Source organism: Chiloscyllium plagiosum, unplaced genomic scaffold (assembly GCF_037043375.1).
Source record: "Chiloscyllium plagiosum isolate Xiang-an unplaced genomic scaffold, Cpla_swu_hap1 HiC_scaffold_8, whole genome shotgun sequence".
NCBI classification, from domain to species: domain Eukaryota; kingdom Metazoa; phylum Chordata; class Chondrichthyes; order Orectolobiformes; family Hemiscylliidae; genus Chiloscyllium; species Chiloscyllium plagiosum.
This window is the reverse complement of record NW_028270146.1, coordinates 20,450,669-20,462,901: the sequence shown is the minus strand read 5'-3', so window position 1 is coordinate 20,462,901 and position 12,233 is coordinate 20,450,669. Positions and strand designations below refer to the sequence as shown.

The window sequence follows — 12,233 nt, the reverse complement described above, 5'->3', positions numbered from 1 at the left end:
CAAGTCAGTGTGATTCTCCCCAGCCTCACATTAATTGGGATGGCGGAACTTACTTAGCTCCAGATTCCCCTCTGTCTTTCTCTCCAGCGGCAGGAGGAGTCAAATAGCTACAAGGGGACAGAAAGTTAGCTTCTGAACTCCCGTCCGAACAATGTCCAGAACCGAACTATTAACCCATTGTTACCCAAAACACAACCTTCTTTAACCGGGCTCCCGCTCACACCCCGCTGTGTAATGTAACGAGACATATGCCCTCCGGCCCCCTCTCTCGCCCTAGTCAGAATTTATAGCGGCCTATTCAAATTTCTAGCTAACGTCACCACCACATTAAGGTAGGAGCTCCAAAACATTATTATTGAGATTTGGGCAGCGGAGATTGAACGGATATTACGGGGAGAGGAGATGAGGATTCCCAGATTGGTTGGTTGGGAAGTCTGTTAAAGGCTGCTTTGAGCATGAGAGTGCACGGCTTCATAAACATACGCTAAACTGGGTCCCGCTGTTGTGTACAATGTCTCTTACCAGGGATTCTGGCTGTAACATCGCTTACAGTCCGGCTCCAGGCAATTCCGAGATAACTAGCAAAATCCCACCACTCCGGTGTGTTGCTGGAGCATAGCACAGCTGTACTAGTCATTGCCAAACAGCCTTGCCTCTCTCCAGCAACCTTGTCACAAAATTTACATCTAATTTATTTCTGTTGTTCCCAAAAAGTAGTTACTTTCCTGTCTAACTATGATTGCTTCCCAATTTACCAACATAACTCCATCACTTCAATCTAATTCTGTTATTCGTGTTACCCCGTTCTCTTAGTTTTTTAAAAAAAAATTGAATCTATCACGAGATGTCCGTTGGACTGAATGGAAAGGACAGTGAAGGCAAAACAGTGGGCCTGGAGTCACAAGGAAGCGGAGCAGCCTGGTTCCTTCAACAGCGCACTCCTTTCTACAAAATGACATGGCGAGCTAACAATTGATTGGTTTTAAAACGAACTGCGGGTGTTGGAAATCTGAAAGAAAGACAGAAATTGCTGGAGAAACTCAGCAGGTCTGGCAGCATCTATGGAGAGAGAAACAGAGTTAACACTTCGAGACCCAGCTCGATAGCTGTTTCTGTCAGTGATTAGTTTTCACGGCCACTAGATTTATTAATTGAGTTTATAATTCATTCGGGTGCTGTGGTTGGATTTGAACCCACAGACCTTGAAGTTACCAGCCCAGGCACACTCCAGCTCCAGGGTGTACCTCCCGCTCAACTCCCGTTACTTTTACAGGTAACGCATGCCAGTGTGACTCTCCCGGGCCACTGTCTGGGTTTGAACTTATTAAGAAGAGCTGCTCTCATTGTGACATTACACACGTTGAAGACAGCCGTGTTCATCCCCCGGGTACTGGACGTCATCCCCACTTTTAAATGCTCAACTTCAGCACCGACTCGCAACAAGCAATTCGAGCGGAGTCAGAGCAGTGAGCAGCTCCCAATATAAATCCTCCGCCTGTTCCCAATACAAACCGCTCGCTTAATCTCTCGGCGCCCGAGAATAAGGGAGCTCAGACCGCCTGGAGCACGGGGCAATGGTAGCAGACAGGATACCGCTGATTTACTGATATTCCCTGTCAGATTCACACAGAGTTGGACTGCTCACCTCCTCGTTTGTTCAAACATTAAAGCGCTAATTAAAACATTAAAAGCTAATTTGAACAAGTGTTGTGTTCATGGTTAGCTACCTGCGTTATCGATATACAGAGGTGGATAATTATTTCAACGTTTTTCACCGTCCTTAAACACCCGCTATCCTACTCAACGGGTGCCCCCCGGAAGCTCAAAGCCTCAGATTCTCATAGAACCAGTGAACTCACAATCCTATAGACCATCATAATAGACTTTTATATAAACATCAGTTTTACAGTCCTAACCAACCCGTAGGCCTCCATATATCTCTACACTCAGTCCAATTCAGATAAGATGCACTTAAGCATCTTATACATTCCAAACTGCTCCTGTTATTGTGTAGGAAAAAACGCACAAAATGTTTTTACTTCTATGTAGGATGTTGGACTATGCAGATCAGTAAAAGTCAAGTCTCTCTGATCTGTGTCCTTTTCAATATGAAGTCTCGTTCATTTATTATCTCGGTCTATAGTTTATATTGCTTGCTTCGTGCCTCGATGACACTCATTACAAAATTGGCCTGTTCTGTTACACCTCCCTCCCATTCTCTCTCTGTTTCTGTCTGCTCCTCCTGCCTCTCGACTCCAACTTACACTCGCTGTCATTTCATGTCAACATTATCCAAATGTGTGAGAATGAGTGAGTGCGTGTGTAAGTTTGCGTGTGTCAATGAGTGCGCTGGTATGTGAGAGTCTGCGAGAATGAATGTGTGAGACAGTGAGAAAGCGTGTGTGTGAGAGAGAGACAATGATAGTATGTGTGAGAGAGATAGAGAAAGTATGTGAGATAGTGTGTACAAAACGAAAGAACTGCGGATGCTGCAATTCAGAAACAAAAACAGAAATTGCTGGAAAAGCTCAGCAGTTCTGAAAGCATCTGTAGAGAGAAATCAGTGTTAACGTTTCGGGTCGAGAGATAGTGTGTGCGTGGAAGAGAAAGTGTGTGCGTGAGAGAGAGACAAAGTGTGTGACAGATAAAGTGAGGGATAGTGTTTGCGACAGACAGTGAAAAATAGTGTGTGCGAGTCAGAAAGTGTGTGAGAAAGACTGTGTGAGACAATGAGAAATAGTGTATGTGTGAGTGAGAGATTGTGTAAGAGTGTGTGCGTGAGAAAGTGAGAAATAGTGTGAGTTAGACAGTGTTAGTGTGAGAGAGGAAGTGTGTGTGTGAGAGAGAGTGAGAGATAGTGTGTGAGAAAGACACAGATTGCGTGAGAGTGAGAGATTGTGTGAGAGACAGTAAGAAATAGTTCGTGTGAGAGATAGTATGTGTGAGAGAGACAGTGAGAGATAGTGTGTGAGAAAGTGTGTGTTAGAGAGAGTGAGGGATAGTGTGTGTGAGAGAGGGAGACAGTGAGAGTGTGTGTGAGAGACAGTGAAAGTGTGTGAGAGACAGTGGGAGAAAGTATGTGTGTGTATATCCCTGTCATTCTGCTCTAGTTAACTCCAGTCGTCCCTAGCAGTCTCTCCAACCCCCCCCCTCCCCCCCCCCCACACACACACATGCAGTGTAGCTGCAAAACACGCCTCTTGCATTGCATCTCTGATCAGCTAGTCTCATCTTCCCCTTCATCCCGAGTTCAGTTTCCCATCCTCGCAAGTTCGAGATCTTTCGCCATGTTAACGAGCGTTATTTAATCTTGGCATTCCAACAAGCAACTCGGTCATCCCTAAACAGCCAGTATTCTATGTAAACAAGTAGACTGGACACCTGACCGAACCCTCCACATTCATCATCCCATACAATGCAAACAGAAGTTTGCTTATACCACCTCCTTGTCGCCTCACACCACACGAGCCCTCTATCATCCACAAGACATCAGCTCCGCGCCATAGAATCCAGGGATGAAAATGTGTTGCTGGAAAAGCGCAGCAGGTCAGGCAGCATCCAAGGAACAGGAGAATCGACGTTTCGGGCATAAGCCCTTCCTCAGGAAAGCCCTTCCTGAAGAAGGGCTTATGCCCGAAACGTCGATTCCCCTGTTCCTTGGATGCTGCCTGACTTGCTGCGCTTTTCCAGCAACACATTTTCAGCTCTGATCTCCAGCATCTGCAGTCCTCACTTTCTCCTCATAGAGTCCAGGGACCCTGATTCGGATCTCGCGTGCAATTGGAAACATCTTTTCCACGATGCTAGCTTATCAAACTTCGTCCTTACCTTGAAGACCTCGCCTAGACAATTACATGCTCTACATGCAGCCCATGTGCCTGCCGACGGGCATCGTGTTGATACAGAATCCTAGAGCTGTCATCATGGTGTACAGGCGGCAATTTTATAAATCTGACTGGCAAACATCACATTTACATGCAAGGGGACATCGTTATCCTTGTTTTCGTCTCAAACCTGGGTTCTTTTGTCTCTACGCCCTGGAACTGCCGTTAAATCTGCGAGATACTGTGTACCTCCCATACAATCCTGTATATTTTTGGAAGTCCTCAGGACTGCGTACACTTAACAGTACATTCTAGTTCCTATACTACCGTTAAGCCTGTACACCCAATATCTACACTTGTTCTTATATGATCCCATATATCCGGCGTCACCTGTCAGCCAAAAATAACATACAATTCCAAAGTTTACATTCCTACAGTCCTTGGGCTATATCTAGTTATGCCTCAGTCCCAGTATAACCATGTACACTCAGCACCCAACATAACTTTGCTAAATACACCGTCCTAGACTTTCATCCTGTACTCGCGATCTAACAGCAGGTATATCAGACACCCCACACAATCGAATGCATCGAACACTGGACAATGGAAGCATTTTGTATTTAATGCGGTTTATGCGGCACGTGTTACAATCATCCACTATATTATTGATCATTCTACAAATAATGCAGACCACCAACTCTGTGCATTTTCTGTTTTTACGGAATCAGGCACAACGCGAATGCCGTACATCACATATGTTACCGCAAACCCCATATCATATACAGTCCAAATCTAATCCCCTCTTACGTCCAGTTTTATCTACACTGTTATCAGCAAATCACTCAATGTGTGTGGTTCATCTTGAAGCTAAGCAGCTCATGTTTCGCCTTGTGCATTCTGTTGTTAATGCAGTTTATACACAGCGCGTCGACGCAATATTGTACGGTCAGCTTCCTATATAATCCGATAGTCCTTTGGTATAGTTATAGTATCATTGTACGCCATCCCTGAGATTTGTCTACAAGTTCACAAAGCCAGCACCCTGTACAAAGTGGAAGATCCATTAGACTCGAGTGGTTAACTCTGTTTTTCTCACTCCACAGACCTGTTTCTCCAGCAATCTCTGTTTTGCTTTACTTATATAGTACATTGGATATGTACAAATTCTCTACAAGAAAATACATACAACTACTCAACCACATGGCACAGTGGGCTAGCACTACTGCCTCACAGCACCAGGCACCCCGATCCAATTCCAGCCTCGGGCGATGTATGCGTGTGGAGTTTGTCTGCATGGATGCTCCCGTTACCTCCCAGAGTCCAAATATGTGCAAGCTTGGTGCACTGGCAATGTTAAATTGTCCATAGTGTTCAAGGATGTCGAGATTAGGGGCATTAGTCATGAGATGGTTCTGGCTAGGACGCCCTTCAGAGGGTAGGTGTAGACTTGTTAGGCCGAATGGCCTTTTCCCACAGGATCCTAGTCTATTCTTCTATGATATCTCAGATGCTATATCCTATATCCTTTACTAGAGCATTATATACAACCTGGGCTGTATCGCTCAGCGATTCCTGGACAAGGAGGAATCCCATCTGCAAACACAATCGGAAATCAATTGAAAATATGAGCGAGGGAGAAGCCTGAAAGCGCAATTCTTACTTTGTAAATATTTGTTTGCTGACAGTTTCTCCCTGTCACCTACTGAGGGGAATCCATGGTATACAGTACATTAAACAGCGGGAAAGATTTCTGCCCCACCAATCATTGCATTGTTCACAAATCTGGCATGTCTAGATACCCACCACACAGAATACAGACAGTAACAACAGGAACTACGACATCAACACACTCTAACTTCAAATGAATTAACCAATATCGTCCAACTTTTAATCAAATAGTTACAGCAGCACCGAGCTCCACGCTATTAATTAGACCCGGGGCCAACGTATATCCACGCTCTGGAAACGCCAACATTAAACATCTCTAACCACATTAAACTCAGGACACATCCAGTCCACTATGGATTGAGACAATAAGATCATTTATAACATCCATCCAATACCCTTAGTGCAATTTTCTTTTAACTGTCCAGAGATTTAAGAAACGTGTATTTGATACAGTGCATATCTGACAAGTAAATTAAGAGAAAAAACACTTCCTTTTTTGAATGTTCACTGATCACCCTGTGAATTAGATGAATATTATTTGGTACAAGTGTGTCGTGATTCTATTTATCTATATAGAAACGTTTTACATAGAGATATGAAACATAAATGTATTTATATTAGACAAGATCATCAAGTATTAATTAGATTTTTACTCTTCGATAACAACTGATTGGAAACTGAGTGTTCGCTCAACCCCAGCAATGCGCCAGGATCCCTCTCAGTCCAGACCTTGGGTATTACCCCGCACAAAGCTGCACGCTGATGTTTCCTTTTCAGGTTTCAGCCGCATTTATGACCAGAACATAACGAATGAGCAGAAAACTCTCACATTTGGCCAGATACATTTATACTTTCCGATTCAGACTGGGGTCTAAAATACAGGTCTAAAATCTCAAAAAAAACACATTTTCAAATACTTACCCGCGGTTTGGAATGAAAGTTGACCGATTTAAAACGAGATATTCTGAGTTCAAATTTACAAAGTATTCGAATTTACATCTTTTTTAAAGGCAAACCTTTCCTGATTATATTAAATCTATAATCTTTATCATTTGTACCGGGCATGTACCAATAGTAGAGCTGGACACAAGTGCATCATACACGACACAGAAGGACTGAGACCGTGCATTGGAGCCGTATGGGACTGAGACATAATATTTGAAAAAAAATCGAATCTACAATGTATGTTGGTGTCACCAGACTAAAAGCAAACGAACATTTATTAACATTTCTGATTTTATAGTTAGTCTGGCTTATTATGGTGTCAGTATCCCAGACAATAATTTAAATAGTAGTCATTTCACTGCTCTGCAATGTATCTATTATCATATTGTTTCTTGTTGGAACAAAGGCACTAGAGTAAAAATAGATGTTTCCTTTTTGAAAAGAAAACACGAGAATATAAATCGGTTGTTTCCTTTTTGAAAGGAAAGCGCCTGAGATAGAATTTAAATATTAAGATCGCTGGGGTTTCCAGCTTAATGGTTGTGGTGAAACCGAAAAGAGTTGCTTAACATCACTCTGAATTGTTTAAATTGCTGGACAATCCCTGCATATTCCACATATTTCAAAATGAGACCTTGTTGAAATTAATATTTGGCTCCATCGAGATTCTTCTTTTGCTTCAAGTTGGATCTATTTTAGTAAATGGGCACGGTTAGTCCAGTAAAACTGAACTGTCTCTCTCTCTCGCTCTGTCTCACCTGAACTGACTTCCTGACAGGTCTCCAGGTGGATTGTGCCCCGGCGTGGAGGCTGCAGGTGAGCGGGAGGAGCTGCGTGGATTCCCGGGTGTTCGGACAGCACATCCAGGAAGGCCGACTGCCCGTAGAAAGCCGGCAGAGCGGCCGCGCCGACCAACCCGACCCCGGCGGGAGTCAGCACGCTCCGAGCCGCCACCAGGTGAGCCGCGGCCGGCAGGGAATCGGAGATGATCCGCGTGGAGGCGGGCGGCTCTTTATTCAGTCCGAGAATCTCCTGGATCCCAAAGCCCGTGCACCGCGACGGATTCCCGGAGCCGGGCAGGCCTTTCGACCGCTCGTTGCTTGTCAGGTTTGGAGAAATCGAGACCGTTTTGGACTTGTTAAAATTCTCGGAGACCATTTCCTCTTTACCTGTCATGCTGGCGGATTGTTCAGCCTTTGGGGGGGGGGCGGGGGTGTGGTGTTTAACACTCTCAATTTCCCCCCTTCCCCATCCCCCCTCCCCACTGGTCCCTAGTGCACTGTCCAATGTGCAATGCTGCGATCCCTTTAGAAATTCCCTATTTATTTAACGGGACAAACCCATCGGGGCAACAACATCGGCGTCCAATCAGCAGCACGGGATCAATTAGGAACCTCGGTTCACACTCCCTCTCTCCCTCCCTCTCTCCCTCCCTCCCTCCAGGAATTAAACCCGCTCTCGCTGATTGCGGTTTAATCTCCCCTATAGATTCAGCCGAGCGGGCTCTCGCCTCAGTTCATATTTCGACAACAGCATCATAACTCCAAGCAACAAGTTCCCTCCTCCCCAAACAACGTTTCTCCCCCCTCTCCTCAAATTCCCAGTTCAACTGGTGCTGAGATTTTGTGTTTTTTTTTAAGTCGTACCGCCCTGATCGATACTTCAAGCCTGTTTATTTTGTTCAGAGTCTGACAAGTGTGTGTTGGAGAGGGAGAGTGGGCGATGATTGTTTATGTCGGTCCAGGTAACTGCAAAGCAAACATTTAACCTTTTTCGAACGAAAGGAAACGAGACTGTTCACAAAGTTGTTCCTTTACACCCCAATGAAATTATTGATGTTTACATCTGACCAGTTGCCAAAATATTGATATTTTCACCAGTGTTTATCTTTGTTAATACTAATTCAACGCGTTATTTCGACTCCCTGGCTTCCCGACAAAACTTCACGCTTTTTTAAAAAAATTGTAAACAACATTATTTTTCTTTCCAACAACACCTGGCTCCTCCAGTTCAACTCCGGTCACTTTTCCTCTTTCTGGGTCTATACCCGAACGGGTCCTGTCAACTATCCAGTCTTAACCACCGTTTTAATAATCATTTCTAACCTGCCACCGCTTCCCCCTCCCCAAAACAAAATTGCATCCGAAACCAGCACGCAAGGGGACAAATATCGTGGCGCCTCAACAATCTCTCAAATGGATTGGAAGTGATTCGATGAAGAGCTGGAAATGAAATGGAAAAACTTGGTTGCAAGCGGAATTAAAGCCGTAAATATTTACACACACACACACACACACATACATGTGTATAACACAGAGATGAAGAGAGCTCTTTAGCAGAGAGTAAACATAATTACACCGGAACACCTCTCTCTCTCCCGCACTCAGGAGATTCTCCAAAGATTCTCGCACACTCACTTTATCATAGCGCACGCCAGATTCAATGAAAGACACGCACACACACATGCTCACACATTCATTGCAATGTGTCAGGGACCCGTCATCACCTTTACAAAATTCGATTTCTATTGTACCCTGAGTCCTGTACTCGGGAGGCTATTGTAGCAGATAAACTATGCCCTAGCGTAAACAATTTGTCCCTGCGCAAAATTTTCTCTTAAATTGAGCTGGAGTCTTTCTGGGCTGCCGTCCAGTCGCTCCATTTGAATTCATTAGCCGATCTATCCGTTTTATTTGGTTGAGGAGGTATTTTCTTCGACCTTCTCCGCCTTGATTCACATTCCGCGGGGAAACGGCACCGGGTTAAATCGGTCATAACGACATCAGCAATTTCTGGCGCTCTCTAGTTCAGGGAGTGGTTTGTGCAAAAGGCGAGTGATAGCATTTGTCCTTTCTTAAAAAAGTAAAATACATATAAAACAGCGTAATAATAAGAATAATTCACTGTCTGTTCTGAAAAAAAAACATCTATTTCTAGGAGCGGTGGTGAATTATTTGTTTAGCTTTTTCGGATCGAGAAAGTACTGTTTATGAACTAAATCCCTAGTCGGAGACTTAACGACATTTGTTATCAAATCTGAACGGCCAAATTATCATATTACCAAAGGCAAAAATCGGTGAAAAGCGACCAAATTATTAATTATACGAACACAGTTAATCTTTAACAATTACATTAATATCTGATCAATTGATTATATTGATAGAGTCAATACTTAAATATATAAACATACTTGACCATATTAACACACTTAGTTAATCGTACGCATTAATCAGTGTAATCCGAGCTCCATCATTGTTAATAAACATTTTAGCGTACCTGTTAATTTTCCAGTATTTGCTAAATTAAATTTCACACGATTGCTGCACTTGTGTTTATATATATACATTTTAAAGAGGTGTTCCATTTTATTACGCATTTCTGCAAATAAACATGTTTCAATTCAGGACGGGAAAGGATCGAAAATGGTTTTATTTCATTCCCAGTCATCGCTAAACCTTAGTGCCATTTAATTTTTGACTTCCTTCCCCGTGCCCACACAAGAAAGAAAAATCAATACGTGTTATAGTTTCAAAGACTGAATCTTTTTCGATGGAAAATTCCCTTTCTTGCTTTCTCCCTTGTCTCCCTCGTTTCCTGATAATGAAATCTTGACATCAGTTCCACGGGGACGATTTAAAAAAAAAATATATGGGATAAACTGCTCGTTCTAAATGTTATAAGTAAATCAGATTAACATGTAGTAATTTGTTACCGTTTGGAGGGGTGCATTCTGGTTAATTTGACAATCTCATTATTTCCCTGATATTACAATTGCTTTGTTAACTGCTTTCGTTCTTTCTACCATTCAAGTCCCAGAATTTAAAAATAAAACGGAAGCAACTGCAGCATTTACCGAGTTGCTCTCCTATTTTGAAGAATTGGACGGGGGAGTTCGAACGAATGTGATGGCTGCGGGGAGATGGGCACAGTGGGGTGTTAGTGGCGGGGGGCACAGACGAGGGTGTGTGGGCGGGTGGCCTGTGGGAACTGTTGAGAAATTAAACGAGTTGCAGAGAATTAAAACAAAAAAAATGGACTCAACAGATGACAGGAACAGAGAGAGAGAGAGAGAGAAACACGAAACGTTAAAAAGGGGGAAAAAAAGAGATGGGGATGAAGTGACGGGTAGTACACTCCTGTCATGTGGTGAGTAATTTTCTTCCAAGACCATGATACCGGAATGGGAAAGATTACACTAAATAAAGGGAACGCTCCGTTCGGCAAGTTATATAATAGTAATCCCCGCTAATCAGTCATTATGATATAATCTTCCGTCCCCTCCATCCCCACTAACATCGTTGGTGACTAAATTGGTAGCACAACACCGTGTCGTTGATGTTTTGTTAATGTCGATTTTTCCTGGCGCCGGCGAAGTTGAAAGGAAAAGGGGAATGGGGCATTGAGGAAAGGGCATTGCTCGTTCAGCTATCTCGGATTTTAAAAAGCAATAGCACAGCAAATTTTAGGGAAGGCAGGTCGAAAATGAGATAGAAACAGAGATGTCTTTTTAAGATTAAAAGTGAGGAAAAGAACGTCAGAATAGACTGGCCTTTCAACACGGACAGTTGGAGGCGACCAGGGAGATCAGGCTGAAACAAAAATACTTGGGAAATGAAAGCAAGCCAACATGCAAGGGGGGAGGAAGAGAGGACGAGAGAAATAAACAACAAAACGAGCTAGAGAGAGAAAGATGGTTGTTATAGTTCGAAGGTGATGTGAAGGCAGCATGCAGGGCGTAAATGGTACTGTCGCTGCTAATAGGTGGGCACCAGGTGCCCCCAGGATATCATTAGATAACCTTCAGGCATGTCACAGCAACTGTCCCACACTACTGAGTGCCAATGTGTCCACAACAGTCTCCCAATACCGTATACACGCACGTGTTTACACTTACACACGCCCACATAGATACGCTCACTTGCACAAATGCATACACTCCTTCTCACGCACACATATACATACAAGTAAAGGTAAAATACTGCAGGTACTGGAAATGGGAAATAAAAACAGAAATTGCTGGAAGTCCAGCAGCATCTGTGGAGAGAGAAACAGAATTAACGTTTCTTCAGCAGAAGAAGTCATCCTGGTCTTTAGCTCGCTCTCCACAAATGCGGTCACACCTGTTGTGTTTCTCCAGTGTTCTCTGTGTATTTAACAAAAATACGTCCACAAGCCCTCCAACATCAACGCCCGTGGCGATTCATGTACACGTAGAATCATCCCTAGGGTGGGGGTCGATTAGGGCTGAGCGATCCACATCTAGCGCTTCGCCCTGGGACGGGAGGAGCTGGAAGCCAGGGTATGGGTGAATAAGTGAGAATGGAAAAGGGAATACACTAGAGAGGGTGGTAACCCCGGCATCCCTGATCTTCATTTATAGAAAAGAAACCGGAAATCCTCTGGGGAGGTGGGAGTCCACGCAGTGCAATTTTTTAATTTCAATATTATACTTTATTCATAAAAATATCTTTATATCCATACATATATGTATATATAGTCACTGAAGCAGTTTGGTTCTGTACAATAGCATAAGAAACAAACAAATAGAGTCATAGAGATGTACTGCATGGAAACAAACCCTTCGATCCAACCTGTCCATGCCAACCAGATATCCCAACCCAATCTAGTCCCACCTGCCAGCACCTGGCCCATATCCCTCCAATCCCTTCCTATTCATATACCCAACCAAATGCTTCTTAAATGTTGCAATTGTACCAGCCTCCACCACTTCCTCTGGCAGCTCATTCCATACCCGTACCACCCCTTAGTGGGCGGCATGGTGGCACAGTGGTTAGC

The 12,233-nt window shown here is 43.7% G+C and overlaps 1 protein-coding gene across 2 annotated transcripts in view; it reads right to left on the bottom strand.

Moving 5' to 3' along the window:
* The window catches only part of vsx2 (visual system homeobox 2), a 77,259-nt gene extending 69,586 nt beyond the window's left edge, over positions 1-7,673 (bottom strand). Inside the window, exon 1 of one of the 2 annotated variants that reach the window (XM_043697089.2) lies at positions 7,196-7,673. In XM_043697089.2, the coding sequence (XP_043553024.2) occupies positions 7,196-7,613 (418 nt within the window). In that variant the 5' untranslated portion in view covers positions 7,614-7,673. The remainder of the gene's footprint in view (positions 1-7,195) is intronic. The other variant, XM_043697088.2, reaches the window with a different exon arrangement.
* Positions 7,674-12,233: the final 4,560 nt, after the last annotated feature.